At 52.9% G+C, this 18107-nt stretch overlaps 1 protein-coding gene across 2 annotated transcripts in view; it reads left to right on the top strand.

Annotated features, from left to right (window-relative positions):
* The window catches only part of C2H3orf20 (chromosome 2 C3orf20 homolog), a 93316-nt gene extending 75537 nt beyond the window's left edge, over positions 1-17779 (top strand). The window contains exons 12-16 of one of the 2 annotated variants that reach the window (XM_023216164.2): positions 2400-2703; positions 4888-4995; positions 6467-6609; positions 16800-16934; positions 17534-17779. In XM_023216164.2, coding sequence (XP_023071932.2) covers positions 2400-2703; positions 4888-4995; positions 6467-6609; positions 16800-16934; positions 17534-17618 — 775 coding nt within the window. In that variant the 3' untranslated portion in view covers positions 17619-17779. The remainder of the gene's footprint in view (positions 1-2399; positions 2704-4887; positions 4996-6466; positions 6610-16799; positions 16935-17533) is intronic. The other variant, XM_023216174.3, reaches the window with a different exon arrangement.
* The last annotated feature ends 328 nt before the right edge of the window (positions 17780-18107 follow it).

Raw genomic sequence — 18107 nt, 5'->3', positions numbered from 1 at the left:
CTCAAGTGATCCTCCTGCCTCAGCCTCCCAAAGTGCCGAGATTACAGGTGTGAGCCTCCGCACCCAGCCCTCCCTCCTTTGTAATTTTTAAAACCTATATTCTTTTCCATGAATTATTTGTTCACTACCTTTGTCCATATTTTATTGGGTTATTAACTTTTTCTAATTGATTTGTAGTATTTTACATAGTGGAGACATTGGCCACTATTCTATGGTAGGAGTTTCAAATATGTTTCTCAGTTTGTCATTTGTCTTTCATCTTTGGTTATGATAATTTTGGGGTTTTTTTTGTCTGTGTATTTTTTTGTCACAGAGGGATTTTGGAGGCTTTTTTCTTTCATGTAGTTGACTTTGTCAGTCTTTTTCTATTATGACTTCTGGATTTTATAGTCATAATTATAAAAAACCTTCTCTGCTCTAAAATTATAGAATAATTTCCCTATATTTTCTAGTAGAAATGTTATGGCTTAATTGCCCCACATTTAAACCTTTGATTATTTTGAACTTATCCCTGGATAAGTTATCATTAATAGATCCAGCCTCCCCCACCCCCTCCTCTGCTCCAGATATGCAGGTTCTTGAATAAGAGATATTCTTAACAAGTTTGTTCAACAAGTACTTATCAGTATTAATAGCCCCTGAGAAATAATGCTCATCTTGCATTGCTCTTGTTTCAGGATGTCCTGGTTTCTAATCCTAGCCCTTGCCCCTTAATTACCATATGAACTTGGGCACCCATTCACCTGGTGGGAACCTTCTGTTTTCTGATCTGTAAATGGCAACAGGAGTTTCTGTCCTGCCTACTGCACAGAGTTGTTATAAAATTAACAAAGACAATGTCTATTCCAAGATTGTGATGCTGTAAAATGCTAAACATGCTACTGCCTTTCGTCATGTTTAGCATTTTACAGCATCAGCATCCACAGTCTTGGAATAGACGTTGACAAAGGTAGAATCACAGCAACACTTTCTATTTGGATGGTGCTTATTCCCATGTAAATACCACAACCCTCACAACAACCCAGTACAGTGTTTGGCACATAGTAGGGGCCCAACAAATATTGGTTTGAATATTTATTGAATCTCTATTGAATCTTTACTATTTTTCAAATGCTACTGTTTTATTCCACTAAACAAAACACACCAAATTCATGAACTCATGGACCTTGCATTCTAGTAGGACAGAGAAGTGCAATAATAAAATTTAAAAGTAAAAGATATGTTAGATAGCAAGCAGTGCTAAGAAGAAAAATAAAACAGGGAAGGGAAAGAGTCTTGGGAGAAAAGGAATGAAACAGGGCACTCAGAAAATCTTGTTAAGAAGGTAACATTTGGGCCGGGCACGGTGGCTCAAGCCTGTAATCCCAGCACTTTGGGAGGCCAAGATGGGCAGATCACGAGTTCAGGAGATCAAGACCATCCTGGCTAACACGGTGAAACCCCGTCTCTACTAAAAAATACAAAAAATTAGCCAGGCGTGGTGGCGGGCACCTGTAGCCCCAGCTACTCGGGAGGCTGAGGCAGGTGAATGGTGTGAATCCGGGAGGCGGAGCTTGCAGTGAGCTGAGATCCAGCCACTGCACTCCAGCCTGGGCAACAGAGCGAGACTCCGTCTCAAAAAAAAAGAAAATAACATTTGGATAGAGCCTTGAGAGAGTGACATAGATGGCTCTATGGAGGAACAGCAAAGGCCACTGTCCTCCAAGACCAAAGGACAAGTGGAGGCCAGTGTGGCTGAAGTGCAGTGAGCAAAGGCGGGAATCCTGGAGAGTACGAGATGTAAGGAAGACAAAATGCAGGGGACAGATTCTTGCAGCCTTGAAGCACATGGCAGGGACTTCGGCTTTTATTCTGTAAAAGGTAGAAAGCCACCGGAGGGTTTCGAAGAGAGTAGTGACATGACGTGAGCTAGGTTTTAACAGGATCCCTCAGTCAGAGAACAGACTGAAGACAGGCCGGGGAAGAAAACACAGGACCCATTAGGAAGCATTTGCAGGCAGCCAGGCAAGAATGAAGGAGACTTGGACCACATCCATGGGGCTAGAGGACAGGAAAAGTGGTCAGATTGTGGGTCTGTCTTGCGTGTAGAGAGGACAGGCTTGCTGACAGATTAGATGGGATGTGTTGGGTGTGAGAGAAAGGAGTTAAGGATGACACTAAAGCATTTTTTGACCAAATGGATGGGTGAAGGAGTAACTTGTTATTCTCATTTTGCACCGTAGAAAGAGGCCCAGAGAGGTTAGGGGATCTGTCCAAGGTGGTGCAGCATGTTGGCACCAGGGCCCAGACTAAAATCTGCCTGCAGCAGGCCCTTTGACCGTCAGGAGCCAGGGGGCTCTGAGAACCACAGACCTCCACCACCTGCTGAGGGCCCCTGTGCACTGTGCTCCTCCTTGCAGAGGGAAGGCCCGCGAGGGGCGCAGCCCTACCAGGTGGGCGGCCTCGCCCTCAGACTGCCCACTGGTGCTGCGGAAGCTCATGCTTAAGGAAGACGCCCGTGCTGGCTGCAGGTGCCTGGTGAAGGCGCCCCTGGTCTCTGACGTGGAGCTGGAGCGCTTCCTGCTGGCACCCCGAGACCCCAGCCAGGTGCTGGTGTTTGGAATCATCTCAAGCCAGAACTACACCAGCACTGGGCAGCTCCAGTGGCTGCTGAACACACTCTACAGCCACCAGCAGCGGGGCCGCGGCTCCCCCTGCATCCAGGTTGGTCCGGGCCCAGTGAGGGGGCCCTGGAGGCCAGGGGTAGGGGTAGTGGGGCAGTCCGAGAAGACCCCCACAGTGCTAGGACTGGCTGAGCACCTGCCTGAGGGGCCATCCTCCTTCAGCTCCTTTCTCCTTGAGGCCTTTGTTTGTACTCTCCTGTCTGCAGTGTCCTCCCTCCCCCTGCTTCTCTCCTTCCCACTCATCCTCTAGCTCCAGGGTGAATGTCACCACATAAGGGTCAGGCCCTCTTCTGACCCTTGAGACAAAATCAGGGCACTGTCCTTTCCTTCCAGTTTGTGACTGTTTGTTGGTGTGAATATTTAGAGCACGGGCCGTGCTCACCACTGAATCCTCAGGGCTCTGAAAATATTTGTAGACTGTCATAAGTACCCACTATGTGCTGGGCATGAGCCAGGCCTGAGAACCCAGCATGACTCAGATGCAAACCGGGCCCTAGAGGAGCTCCCAGTGTGGCAGCAACTCCAGCACCGCCAGTGAGGCCGTGAGAGGACAGCTCTGGGCACATAGAAGCCTGGGAACATGCGCCTGCTGCCTCCTGGGGATCCGGAGGGCCGTCCAGGTTGAGTGGGGTTTTGGCAGGTGATTAATGTTCCTGGAAGAGGCAGTGGCCTGTGCGAAGGGGGACAGGAGAGAAGCATGGCTCAAGGTCCCAGCTGATTGTGGTTGAGGTCTAAAGGGAGTCTTTAGGCCCATGGAACGCACTCCAGCCTACGCATCGCTGCAGTAGAATCGTTCCCACCTATCAGGCTTATGTAACCCTCCAAGCGTGCAGTCATTCCCAGCAGCATTGGCACAGTTTGAAGGCTGGCCCCAACCCCAGACCAACTGGAGCAAAGGATAGAACATGAGCATATGAGCTGGGTGTCCACGTGGTGACTTCCTTCAAGCCCTCTTTGCCCTCCTGTCTCCTAGAATCTGCTGTCTTTGCCCATTTCCCATTTGCTGCTGCAGAGTTCTGGGTTTTCATGTACACCAGGGGTGGGAGTTCTGTGTGGACACCCTCCTCCCAGGAGCGGCCCCTCCCTGACTCTGGCATGCCCACCCTCAGGTCTGTGCTCCAGACCTTCTGAGCAGACTCTCAGTCCAAGAGTATAGACTCAGCCACAAGCCTTTTCATTTGTCCCATACAGCAAAGCCATGTTTGTTTTCCAGAGCCAACCTCCAATTTAGTTGAATCCAGTGAGCATGTATTGAGTTCCTTCTGTGTGTCTGTCCATGTAGAGACAGATAAAATCCTGCCCACGGGGGAGCTTAGAGCTGACTTTCACTTATCATGGGGCTAACTGTTGTTTGCTAATAGTTGTCCCTAAGCAATTGGAGTGCTCAGGTGGCCGACCCCAGCCATGGGCAGCGTGAGGACAGGGTGTGGCCTGAGGCAGTTCATAAAGGAGTGGGCAGCAGGCCTAGAGGACAGACTTGGAAGCAGGTGTCAGATTAGGGTGTCTTTGGTGAATGCACAAATGTTCCCCGCTTTCTCTTTCCCTGACAGCTAGAACACTGGGTGTGGTTCTGAGTTTCATATTGGAGACTGAAAGGATAGCTGGAGGCACCTGGAAATAAAGGCAGATAAAATGGGAAGACAGCACATTGGCTGTATTAATAGATCTGAGGCATGCAGAAAGGAGAGGAGAGAGGCCAGCTTTCCTCTGAATTGCCCAGACCCTACCTTGAGGTATGGGTTCAGCTCAGGTCCTCTCCCTGGATATAGTGACTGGGAGGGTCCTGAGGGGCTTGCCAGCAATGGGTAGGGGAGTGGAGGAATTCTTTATGCTGTATAAAGTAGACTCAAAAGCCTGGAAATGGGTCCACCCAAGAACACAGTTCCCATCTTCAAACCTCTGCAGTGCTACCCCCAGGGCAAGGGAGCAGTCACATTCTGTGGACCCCAGAGGGCCAGGCTAGTGGGCGTCACATGTGGGGCAGCCACCTCGGAAATGGCCTTCTCCCCTAGCAGGCTCTAATCAGATCCAGGGACATGCTCAAGGGACAGTCATGGGAGGTGTGCATGCAGGCCCAAGGGCTCCTGGAGCAGGAGGAGTTGGAGAGAGGGAGTTGTACAGGGCTCCAGGACTCAGGGGGAACCTGGCCTAGCCAGGAATATGGCAATTCAGGTACATCTTCTTGGCATGGGGGTGACCAGTTCTCATATTTCTCTCCTGGCAGTGCCGGTATGACTCCTACCGCCTGCTACAGTATGACCTGGACAGCCCCCTGCAGGAGGACCCTCCCCTGATGGTGAAGAAGAACTCTGTGGTGCAGGGGATGATTCTGGTGAGCCAGCAGGGACTTGCCATCCACTGCCTGCCACCCAGCTGCAGCCACCTCTGCTCCTGCAGAATCACACATGTGGGAGGAGGAGGAGAGAGGAGAAGAAGGGAGGGGCTGTGGAATTATCTCCCCACCCTGGCTGAGGCCCAGAGAGCAGGAAGACTGACCAAGAGTCACCCAGCACACAGAGCTGGGGCTGGAGCCCAGGACCCCATGTGTCCCCCATCCCAGGAGACTGAAGGGACAGGTGACATTCAACCTAACAAATCAAATTCCCTTCATCTGTTTGTTTTTAAACGGCTTTATCCTAAAAAATGTTCACTGTAAATACTTACACATGCTCATTATGGAAAGCTTAGAAAATACAATTTAGAAAATAATGACATCATCAGATCACCCAGAGAGTCTCATTTGCTCATCCCACAGATATGTATCTGGCACCTGCAAGGACCACCACATGCTAACGTTTTGGTGTCTGACCTTTGCAGTCCTTTTCTGCATATATTCTTTGCAATTCTTCTTTTTAAATTAAAATACCATGAGCATTTCCCCCATGTCCTTATATAGTTTATAACACCTGAGTTTTAACCACTGTGTAAGAGTCTGTCATTTTTTTTTTTTTTTTTTGAGACAGAGTCTCACACCCTCACCTAGGCTGCAGTGCAGTGGCGCAATCTTGGCTCACTGCAATCTCCGCCCCCTGGGTTCAAGTGATTCTCCTCCCTCAGCTTCCCAAGTAGCTGGGACTACAGGTGCCCGCCATCACACCCAGCTAATTTTTGTATTTTTAGTAGAGATGGGGTTTCACCATATTGGCCAGGCTGGTCTCGAACTCCTGACATTGTGATCCGTCCACCTTGGCCTCCCAAAGTGAAAAGTCTGTCATTTTATCTATTTGTGCTGCTTTTGTTGACATTTAAGTTATTTGTAATTTTTTTTTGCCAGAACAAATAATGCTGCCATCAATATTTTTGCACAGAAATATTTGGATAGGTGTCTACCTGTTGAGGACTGACCTGTGGGGGTGGGAGCCCTGCCCTCAAGGGGCCCCCATTCCATGGGGTGAGCTGAAAGATACATACACAGCAGGGGAACAGCTTTCTGGCCGCAGGGCTCTGTGGGGCTGTATGTGAAGTGCATTTGAGCTGGGTGGCCAAGCAGGCAGAAGGGAAGGAGTGCTGCCCTCCCCAAGTTGCCCAGGGAGGTATGGCTGAGCCAAACCCCTGCCCAGGCCCCTAAGTCATAGGGCAACCCCACCATCCCAGCCTGGACAGGGGCTGGACTCAGCCTACCTCCCTGGGCAACTCATGGAAGGCAGCACTCCTTCCCCAGCCACCCAAGGCCTGCCTCACGGTGCAAGCTCTGAGAGGCCTGTGGTACTGTCCTAGTGAAATTCCAAACTCGCCTGTCTTATCAGTAGACACTGCTGTGCTGATGCGCTGAGGATCTCTCCTCGTTTCCTTCCTGTCAACAGATGTTTGCTGGGGGGAAGCTCCTTTTTGGGGGCCGTGTTTTGAATGGATATGGCCTCAGCAAGCAGAATCTGCTGAAACAGATCTTCCGGTCTCAACAGGATTGCAAGATGGGCTACTTCCTGCCTGACGACTACAAATTCAGGTAAAACAGGAAACACGCAGGATGAGGGATGGGCCTGGGGAGGGATGGAGGGCAGAAAGGAGACTTGGGCTGTGAAAGGGGAACTGAGGGCCGGGCGCGGTGGCTCAAGCCTGTAATCCCAGCACTTTGGGAGGCCGAGATGGGCGGATCACGAGATCAGGAGATGGAGACCATCCTGGCGAACACGGTGAAACCCCGTCTCTACTAAAAAATACAAAAAACTAGCCGGACTAGGTGGCGGGCACCTGTAGTCCCAGCTACTCGGGAGGCTGAGGCAGGAGAATGGCGCGAATCCGGGAGGCGGAGCTTGCAGTGAGCTGAGATCCGGCCATTGCACACTCCAGCCTGGGCGACAGAGCGAGACTCTGTCTCAAAAAAAAAAAAAAAAAAAAAAAAAAAAAAAAAAAAAAGAAAGGGGAACTGAGGAGAGCGGAGCGGAAGGGATGGAGTGGGGAGGGGGGCTGGAGGTAGGAGGCCTCCACCTGTGGCACACATGGTAAAAACTGCAGCAGGAGGACTTTGCAGGTGGGCAGGGGAGGGATGGGAGCGGGTGCAGAGTGGGAGGGGCTGTGTGAGCAAGGCCATGTTGTGGGTTTCTTTGGGACACAAGTTTGGGAAAAGGGCCCTCTTGGAGATCTTGGGGACATGAGAATGCTTGCATAGTGCCTGTTTCTGTTGGAATAATCTAGACAGGTTTGGTGGGCAGGAGCTCTGGCTACACCCCCTCTCTGTCCCACCACACCCTACCACCACCTCATGTGCAAGCTGGGCCCCGCTTCTGCTTTGGTTTTTCGTTTGTTTTGAGAGAGGGTCTCAACTCTGTCGCCCAGGCTGGAGTACAGTGACACGATCATAGCTCACTGCATCCCTGAATGACTGGGCTCAAGTGATCCTCCTGCCTCAGCCTCCCCACACAGACAAAGGACATCCGTGAAGTGATCCCAGGCCCCGATAGCGGGAAGTGCTGGCTTAAATCTGCCTCTGGGCTTCTGAGCTTGGGCTTTTCAACAAGGTGATGCCAACTTGTTGAGCACCTCCTGGGCCCAGCTCTCATGAGATGATCTTCTTGAGCCGAGAGACCTAGCTTTGAGTGGCTCAAGAAGATTACAGCCTAGTCCAGGAAGGAGCCTGCGCTGCACGAAGCGCCTGAAGACTGCATTAGGGGAGCATGAGCAGATCTGAGACCGCCTGGGCAGCACGGTGCAGTGAGACACTTGCAGGATGAGGTTGGAGCCCCTGCGGCACTCTACTGGCTGGGTGACTGTGGGGAATCAGTTTCCCTCCCTAATCCTCTGTTTCCTCACCTTTAAAATGAGGAAATAATGCCCACCTTGAGAGGCTGTGAGGATCTCATGAAAGTGTGTTTGTTAAAGAGCTTTGTGAACTGTGAAGCAAATAATGAGGCATGTGGAAAGTGTTATTTATACGCAGACCTGGGGTATGCAGCCCTAAGTCCTGTGACTGCACCCCCACAGCACTGAGTCTGGGCACCCCCCGACTCCCACACAGGACCCTCAGTTTTCTAGGAGTCCCTAATGCCCATCTCACTGCAGTAAGCTGAGTCTGGGCCTTGTCCAAGTGGGGGAACCTACTTCTGGAGGAACTGAGGAGGTCATGCCAAGTGACCCCCGCAACTCAGAGCACTCAGCAGGGAAGGCAGGCCCAGGAGGAGCCTGTGGATGGTAAGGAGGGGCAGATGGTGAAAGGTGCAGACAGAAAAGTCACTGAGACCCCACTGCCTGAGACTCCAAGAGGGAGAGGGCTTGGTGGTCCTTGAAGACCAGTCACCAACAATCCCAGGGAGAAAGACAGACGCACCAAGGGCAGGACAGGACAGGACAGGACAGGGGGATGCTGTTGGGAAGGGCCCAGGCTGAAGATGAGCTGAGGATGCAGGAAGATGCCAAAGAGGACCAGCAAGGGCATTTTCAGAAACATTCAGAAGAAGGCTAGCCTGCTATGGTGCACGGGGAGTGAATATCTTAGCCTGTTGAACATTTATTTCCCACTGTCTGGAGGCTGGTAAGTCCAAGACCAAGGTGCCAATGGATTTGGTGTCTGGCGAGGGCTGCTTCCTGGTTCATAGATGGCGCCTGCTTGCTGTGTCCTTGCATGGCAGAAAGGACGAGGGTCTCTCTGGGGCCTCTTGTATAAGGACACTAATCCCATTCATGAGGGTCCCACCCTCATAACCGCCTTACCTCCCAAAGGCCCTGCCTGCCAACACCATCACCTTAGGGATGAGGATTTCAGCATATCAATTTGGGGGAACATAGACATTCAGACGATCACAATGAGGGATGCCAGAAAGTAGTTACAAAGAGACATAGCTCTTATTTGGTTCTAGATGTCTTCAAAAGGAAGATGCTCTTTAGTAGGAAATGACAGCTTAAGGAATCTGGCCACCTTTTATAGCTGTGTGACCTGTGCAAAACACTCACCCTCTCTGTGCGCCAGCTTCTTTGTCTGTAGAGTGAGACTCACTGTATTGGGTTATGGGGATTAGAGGAGTCAGCACATGGGAAGTGCTGGCACATAGCCACATTTACTGAGATTACTACCTACCCTTGACAAACTAGAAGCATGCACACAAGATAGTCTAGGTTCTTGGAAATGGAAAGAGGCAGATTCGTGAAACTATTAACCAGTAGGACTCCTCCTAATCCTAGAATAGCCAAGTGGGTTGATGGTTTAAGAGCACTTAGGTGAAAAAAGGAAATGGAATCTTTAATTGAAAGCATTGCCATAGCAGTCATTCCTGTAATCTGTATCTGTGAAACAAACCACCCAAGCTTTGTAGGATAAACAACACAATCATTTATTATTATTATTATTATTATTATTATTATTATTATTATTATTCTCTGTCATGGTCCTGGTGCAAACTGGGCTCAGCTAAGTGGTTCTTGTTTGGCGGGGGTGAGAAGGTCTGTCATACAATTGCAGTCAGAAGTTGTCTGGGGCTGTCATCTCCAAGGCTTGTGAACTCCCATGCCTGGTGGTCAGTGTGGGCTGTCAGCCAGACCACTCAAATACAGCCTCTCCAGGTGGCCTGGGCTTCCTCACAACATGGTGGCTGGGTTCCAAGAGGGAGCTTCCCAGGAAAGGGCCAGCAAGAAGCTGTCTTGCCTTTCATGCCTTAGCCTCATAAGACATGCAGCATCACACATTCCACCGCACTGAAGTCCCTAGGGCCAGCCCATATTCAAGGTGGGGGGGAGAGGAATTAGACACTACCTCTTGATGGGGAAAGAGTGTCGAAAAATTCATGGACATGTTTGAAAAGTACTCCATCCACCCCAGTTCCTCTTCCAGCAGGGTGACTGGTTTAGTAGTGCAAGACGTGCTGTTGGCCTCCATCACCTGGATTCCAGAAGATGCTGGCTGAAATCTCACAATGTCTTCATGGACAAGGTGGATACATGTGGTTCAGATAGTAGCTTCTGCAGCCACACACCAGTGAGTGAGGTTCAGCAGCAGCCTAAAGGGCAGACCTCTGTGATTGACCTGTTCGTTTATTTTCTAAATATGCAACCAGGATGAATACATAGAAGGCTTGCTGATCAGTTGTACCCTTGAGGGAGAAGAGATGGCTGAATCAAGGTCTGAGCAGGCTCAGTTGCTAAGGGATGGTTTGGGGGAAAGAATAAATGTTCACCTTTAGGTTTGGAAGGCTGATGGTCAGAGGCCATGGAAGGGTTAGCGTGAGAGACCATTATGCTGGAAACAGTCTCTGAAATCAGAAGTATCCGTGCCTAGAGCAAGCGAGTCTGCAGTGCCAGGAGCTGACATTGCTTTCTACGTCCTCTGTTTACTGAGGGATGTTGGCCAACAGCTTTGCATCTGGAGTGCTAGGAAAGGGAGGCACTCACCATTGCTTGGTGGGATTCATGTCTCCCTTATCCAGAGTAGACTTGGCTTTGCACAAGTGTAGGGGGAGGAGTCCAGGAAATCCTGTGGAGGTGAGGAGGTGGAGAGAAAAGCAGTAGGTGAGCAGAGCAGGTGCAGGGAAGCTGGGCTGGAAGCCAGGTCCAGTCAGGCTGGGGTGACCACCAGGCTGGGGGCACTTCAGCCTTCTCTTTCCTCAGAGGAGCTGGCCACAGAAAGAGTTCTTAATGTGGGCCTGGCATCTGTGAAGCCACCATGGAGAGGCAAGGGCCAGGAACAGGAAGAGGAACCCACAAAGGAGCCAGGCCGTGGGTGCTGGGGAAGAAGGGGTCCCCACGGGGGCCTCATGAACTCCAGCAGGGCCTGGGGCGAGCTGTCACATGGCAGGTAGACTGCCTTCTGACAAACAGAGCAGAGGGGTGAGGGCCTGCCAGGCCAGACACAACTGGGGGAGGCTGTGGGGCCTCTGGGAGTGGAGGGCCCAGTGGGCTGCCCCAAGATAAGACCACAGAAGGCTCTGAGCTCAGGAAACAGCAGCCCAGCTCGGGGCCAGGACTGACTGAAGACCAGAGCTGTGTGTGGCTTGGAGCCTCCCTGTGCCCCACTCAGCCTGTGCCTTTTCTCCTTTCTTATGTGGCAGATAGTGATCCCCTCCCCAGGGCAGCCCTGTGTGGGGCGCTGGGTCCACACCTGGCTCGGCCCCTGTCCTTGCCAGACTCTTCCCATCTGGGCGCCAGCACAATAGGGACTGGAGGGGCCAAGGGCTCATCCTCACTCCCGAAAGCTTCCAGGCCCCCAGATGGAGGGGACCGAGAGAGCTCTGACACCTGGTAGGGCTCAGGAGGCTGGAGCTGCCAGGAAAGCTTTTGAGCAGCCAGCAGTAGCCGGGCTGGGAAGGACAGCCCAGAACACATGCAGAGATCATGAGTCTGCACCGTGTCCACCTGCACACAACAGTCACTACTCTCCCCCTACCTCCCTCATCACCCTCAGGGGCAGCCGGCGGGGGGCAGGGGGTCACACACTAGTCAGTATTTGCAGGCCCCTATCTGTGCCAGTGAGCAGAGGTGCTGCCCTGCTGCACTCACACGGCAGTGGGGACGAGGTACCCAAGAGACCAGGACTGGACCCAAGAGACCAGTGGTGACAGGAGTGTGAAGGGCCCACCAGGCGGGCAGGGCAGTTGGCCCTCTTAGCTCAGCCTGACAGCACCCAGGATGCAGAGAGTGCGTAGGTGAAGAGGTGGGGCACTAGGGTAGCTAGAGGCCAAGTGCAGGTGGCCTGACCCCCAGCCAGGGCGGCTGTCCCCTTCCTGAGTGTGGGCAGAGCTGTGGGAAGCTTTGAGGAGCGTGGCTGGGCAGCTTTGTCGGGACGACGGCTCTGACTCACTGTGAAAGATGTCCTGGAGCGCACGAGACCAGCGAGGGCTGGGGGCCTCTGCTTTGCCCTCCATTGTCACACCCTCCTGCTAGGACCTCTTGGAAAGGCTGGTCTCCATCTACCTAGGACTGGAGTTAACTGGTCAACTGTCTGCCTCGTCTGCTAGCCAGCTAGATCCCCAGGATAGGAATGTGCCAGACCTGGTGTCCTGGAGCCCTCACAAGTGTCTGGGGTGGAGGCACCTGGCAGTGCCCCTTTGTGGTGCTGCCCGTGGGCCTGGCATGGGGTGGTGGGGAGAGGAGAGTGAAGCCTTGGGCTCCAACCCCAGCTGCTAGGCAATGTGGGAGTCTGGTGGGTGAGCTTCCTGCAGAAAAGATGACCCCGGGCCCTGAGCGCCCATATTAGAGAAGGGAAAGTGGAGGCCCAGCCAGGGTAGGGAGGTGCCCTGGAGGGACAGTGTGCCCAGGCGATGCCACAAACCTGGCCTTGCCCTTGCTGGGCCTCAGTCCCCTCCCTGTGGGACAGGGGGGCGTAGTTCTTTCTGGACCGTTCTTAGAGGAGTGAGCTGAGAGGATCAGAACCTGTCGGAGATGAGTGTACCTGTGATGACAAAGTGTTCCTTAAACTGTCATGTGCCCTGTGAACTGCAAAGCCCTGTGTAAACTTTAATGCACCCAGTAAGCCACAGAGCACTTTGCAAACTGTCATGCATTCTGTAAAAGACAAAATCCTTTGTAAATTGCCACCTGCCCCCAAAATCAGAAAGGGCTTTGGGAGCAGCAATATGCCCTGTAAACCAGAAAGCATCTGCTGCGTGCCCTCACGGGCCTGCTCTCCAGAATAGCAGAGCACTCCGTAAGCTACTGTGAGCCCCGTAAAGTGTTCTCCGAACTGTAATGTGCCTGCTACCCTGAAAAGCACTTTGTAAACCATAAGACACTCTAGAAGGAACAAAGCACCGTATAAACTGTCAAATGCTCTGTGAAATGCAGACCACACTACCAACTGGAATGAGACCTGATAAAGACAGAGTGCTACAGAAACACCAGTGTGAGCCTCAAGAGGCTTTGTATCCCATAACATGCTATCCAGATGGGAGGGGAAGCGCTGTACAGCTGCACCACTTGGTAACACCCCTGCCCCTTGCCCACCTCAGAAGAGGCAGGAAGAGACTGGGTGGAGGCAGGAGGGTTAGGCAGGGGATTGGGAAGGGCACAGGGTGAGGAGACCAGGTCTCTAGTTGGATCAGCTATGCAGGGGGCCCATACCCTCGTCTGCGGCATACACTAAAACCCCTCCAAGGATGGAGCTGTGGAGAGCGGGCCCCGTGCTCAGCAAGGAGCCAGCCACCGCCAGGCTCTCCCTCTATGATTCTGCTCTGAGGAACAGCAGTCCACTCTTACCAGCTGCTCATGCCAGCAACCCCGTACCCCACTCAGCCCAAGGAAGCCCTTTGGACAGGCAGGGGAAAGGCATGCAGACATAGGCTTTCCTGACTTGATCCTACAGGCAATGGTGAGCTATTGAAGGTTCTTGAACTGAGAGAGGCTTGGTCAGAGTTGGACTTTAGATTCATGAACCTGGCAGGGACTGGGTTGGGGCTAAGCAGGGTATCATGAGCTTGTCACAGGAGCAGACAGTAAAGATGGATGAGGATGGCGTTAAAACTACCTCTTTTCTGGACTGGGGCCTGAGTGGGGGCTGAGTAGAGAGAAATTACCTTCCTGAAATAGACCAGGGGCTCATAAACAGTGGGCTAGCTACAATGTTCATAAACAGTGGGCTAGCTGTAGGGAGGTGGGCTCCACACCTGACAAGGGCCTGTTCTTGCAGACACTTTCCTTTTCACTGTGGCAAGTACAAAGGCTTTGAAATTCCTGGAGGGGCTGGCCTGTTGCAAAGCCCCAGATGGCCTTTTTTGCTTACCCCTGACCAAGGATGGTCTCAGAATCAACCTCTAGATCAATCTTCCAGAGAAGCACCTGGCCCACTGTCGGCAGGGACATGAGTATTCTTGTCACCCCAGCAGGACAGCTGTGTGGCTCTGCTGGCCTGGTCGTTCATAGTCCTCTGATGTCTCCATCATTTGGTTCATTTGTTCATTCACTCACTCATGCCTGGCTAAGAGCCAGACACAGGAGGTGCCAAGGCACTGAGACCAAATCCTGCCAAGGCACTTGCAGGGCAGGTTCATAGAGCTGTGAGCAGTGTGCCATAATAAGCACGGAGGCAGAGGGGACAGTGGAGGAAATCTCGCCTTCTGTGAGAGTTCAGGGGTCTTTGCAGAGGAGGGGACCTGGGAGGCTGGCCTTGAAGGATAAGAAGACGGCCCAGCAAAGGAAGAGAGGGAAAAGCACTCAGGGAGGGGCTAGGGCAGGCAAGGGCACAGTGCACTGCAGGAACCTGTGAGCAGGAGGGCTGTGGATTTAGGGGAGCTGCCAAGACAGGCTATTAGAAAAACATGCTGGTAGTTTGGGCCAGATTATGACAGACCCTGAACCAGGCATCATGCCGGGGGGCTGGAGCTTACCACTGCAAGCATCAGGGAACCACAGACTGGCTTTAAGTAGAAGAGACAAGGCCAGATCAAAGAGGACCAGCCCTCTGGTGGGGCATGGGGTGGGGGCACTGGATGGGAGAAGGTGAGGCTGGAGACAGGGAGAACAGGGAGGAGGCCAGTGCCCAGGGTGGGGACATTTCCCGACTGCTGGGACTGAGCGGCTGGCTGTGAACTCAGGGCCTGCTATAGGTATTTAGTCTTGGAGCTGAGCTCGGGGAGGAGGTGCTCAGGAAATGCTCTGGGAATGAATGAAAGAAAGAATGAATGAAATGTCCAGGTGAGGGGGACCATGCTTCTTTCTGAGCCTTTTCCCCTGCACTCCCCAAGCACCCAACACCAAACAGAGTTGCCGGGACCTCCTCCCCATCCACCCTGGGCTGGGGCTCTAGGGGAGCCCTGGAGGAGCCCATCAGCCTACCCTGCACCTCCCGCCCTCTGAGAATGGCAGGGACTGGACCATAGGCCCAGACACTTCCACAGTCCACCCCTTCTCAAAGGGTCAGGCAGGCCTCTAAGAGAGGCATTTAAAGGGTCAGCTTAGTTTTGTGTGTGTGCTCCTTGTGGGGCCGGGTTGGAGGGAAGGGGCTGCAAAGAGGCGGTAATTTGCCAAATGTAAACACTGTGCATACACCCAGATTCTGAGGCCCTGTCTCGGCATTTCTTGGTGTTTAGTTTTTCTAGTGCCCTTGAAATGATGGGGTAGGCTATTGTCTCCTCTTGTCTCTGAAAGGCCCTGGCCTTAAGCAAGTCACCTTTGATTCCCTTGCTTGATCTATACAAACAAAACAGATTTACACAGCCTGTACACACTGTTTCTTGCTCTAAGCCCCTGCCTGGACAGTCCCTCCACACCCACTTCCTATCCCCAGCCCCGACTTAGCCACATACTCCCAGAGCTGCCTCAAGCCCCCTCCCCAAGCCATGCCCCCTCTTTCAGCACCAGATACTGCTACCCACGACCCCCACCAGGTTGTAAACTCCTCAGGGCCGGGTGCATAGTAGAGGCTCAGTAAATAAGACCAAGTGACTAGACAGTGCATACATGGGCCAGTCCTGTCTCTGCCATTGACTTACTAGGTGCCTGTGAATAAGCCCACTCGCCTCTCTGGACTTCAGGGCCCTTGTCAGGAAAATGGGACAAATGTCCCTGAGTTGCCTCCTTCCCAGGGCTGCTGTGAATCTCAGAAACATCCTGTAACTCAGAAACACCGACAGTGAACGGCTGCAAAGCTGTGAGGTGTGGCACAAAGGTGAGGAATAGCCACGTGTGTGTTTGCTGGAGCTGCTGTAACAAGGGGCTGTGGTCTGAAAGTCTGTGTCCCCCCAAAGTTCATGTGTTGAAATCTTCACCTCCAGGGCAGTGGTTTAGGAGGCAGAACCTTGGGGAGGTTCATGGGATGGAGCTCTCATGAATGGAATTAGTGCCCTTATAAAAGGCCCCAGAAGGACCCTCGCCCCTTTCCCTGTGTGAAGTTATGAGAACACGACCATCTATGACGCAGCGGGTCCTCACCAGGCACTGGACCTGCCGGGTCCTTGATGACGGGCTTCCCAGCCTCCAGAATGGAGAGGAACCTCTGTTGTTTCGCAGCCACCCAGCCTATGGTATTTTGTAATAGCTGCTCGAACAGCCTAAGACACAAAGATGACCCAGACTGAGTGGCTGAAACAACAGAAATTCATCCTCTCGCAGTTCTGGATGCCAGAAGCTTGGATCAAGGTGTGGGCAGGGCCACGCTCTCCCAGAAGCCGCTAGGGTGGCTCAGTCGCAGGCCTTGCTCCCCGCTCCTGGTAGCTCCTTGGCCTGTGGCCACAGAACTGTGATCCTCACATGGCGTTCTCCCAAATTTCCCCTTTGTAGAGGAACATCAGTCATGTTGGATTGGACTCACCCTCCTCCACTATGGCCTCATCTTAACTAATGATGTCTGCAACAACCCTATTTCCAAATAAGGCCACATTCTGGGGTCTCGGGGTTTAGGATTTCTACATATGTATTTGGGGGCACATGTGTTCAGCCCACAATATTACACATGATGACACATTTCCTTTGCCTCTTGTCATCTCTCCTATGGTCACTTACGGAGCCCTCCCACCCCACTGCAGGCATTTGCCATAGTCAGTGTTGGGGTGCGAGTATAGCAGGCTGTGGGTTAGGGCCAATCCAGCCCAAAACAGAAACCAGGGAAGCCAACTTCCAGCGTGTCACTGGGTCCCTAAGGGGGTCAGATTCTCCCTTCGCCGCCCTCAGGAGGAGGAGCACGTGTGTCCTTGTCTGTCTAGGCTGCCAGAACACTGACGGGATAGCGTGTAGCGCACCCTGGGCCCTGAGCACTGCCCCCCAACCCTGCCTCCTCTGCAGTGCTCCCAGCTCTGTCCTGAGCCTGGAGGATTCTGAATCAGCCAAGAAAGCCGAGTCAGAAGATATCCAAGGAAGCAGCTCCTCATTGGCCCTGGAAGACTATGTGGAGAAGGAGTTACCTGTGGAGGCTGAGAAGTAGGTGACCACACCCGCTGCCAGAATGGGCATGGCTCACAGCAGGCCACCTCAGGGCTATTTGGCCTTGGGCAAGTCACTTCCCCCCAGGCCTGGGTCATGTCCAACCATCCCTGACATCTAGCCTGACATCAACACAATATTGGGCGGGCATGCAGGCTGCCCTGGAGCTGCTTGCAGTGGTCTGGGTGGTAGAGATAGAGGCTTTTCGAGGACTTTGCAGCAAAACCCCACAGCCCAGACCCATTAGTCTGAGAAGGGTGGAGACAGCCCTGCTACCTCTTTGCAAGAAACTTGCTGCACCTGTTAAAAGCCCCTGACTTGCTGGTGCCGGTAACCATGAAATGAATCACGCATTCAGCATGGCGTGGAGATCGCATATTTCTCATGAAGATAGAAAAGCAAAATTAGGAGCATGTAGAAAGGTCACAGGTGCCACTGGGACCCTCTGGTTGGAGCAGCACCCAGACAGCCTCACCTGTGCAAGGGAGAGGGCTTTGCCCGTCCTGGCCCTATCAGGCCTGGGCTCTGGGCACTGTGAAGAACAGGCCTTCCCCCGCCCAGCCCTCAGCAGTCGCTTTCTCTATTCTGATCTTTAGGGCAAAAGAGCCTGAAGTGGAGCTACATCCTCTCAGGAGGAACAGCAAGGTAACCAGCGGGAAGAAGCAGGCCTCCAAGAAGTAGTGCCATCCTGGCGGCAGCCAAGTGAGCCAGGCCCCGGACCGGGGTGCCGGGGCTTCCTGCCAGCCCAGCCCTGCCTCCCCGGTCTCCCACCCTGTCCTCCAAGCCTCCGTAATAAACAAGCGGGCCTCCAGCATCGGGGTGAGGCTCTGGGGAAGGACAGACCCAGCTCAGTCTGTCTTCTGTGAGGCCCCCAACAGAATTGTTCCAGGTCAAGTCCTTGGAAACTCGGTTTCCCCAATACAGAGCTTCCTCTGCGGCCAGTTAAGTCAGCTGAGGCCCTCCCACGCTCAAGGAAAGAAATGCTTCCCTCCAAGGGGTAGCTCCAGGATAGGTGACCCAGTAACGCCCGGGATGCCCAGATGGGACTGAACTGGACCTCCTACCCTTCCTGGGTGGGGGAGGCTCAGTCTATAGCCTAGGTGGAAAACACAGCAAGAAGAGAACAGTGAAGAGGCAGAGAGAAAGGCCAAAGACAGGGAAGAAGAGACA

The sequence above is a fragment of the Piliocolobus tephrosceles genome, chromosome 2 (assembly GCF_002776525.5).
Source record: "Piliocolobus tephrosceles isolate RC106 chromosome 2, ASM277652v3, whole genome shotgun sequence".
NCBI classification, from domain to species: Eukaryota; Metazoa; Chordata; class Mammalia; order Primates; family Cercopithecidae; genus Piliocolobus; species Piliocolobus tephrosceles.
Note: the sequence above shows the minus strand (reverse complement) of the source record. Positions and strands in the feature narration are given on the sequence as shown.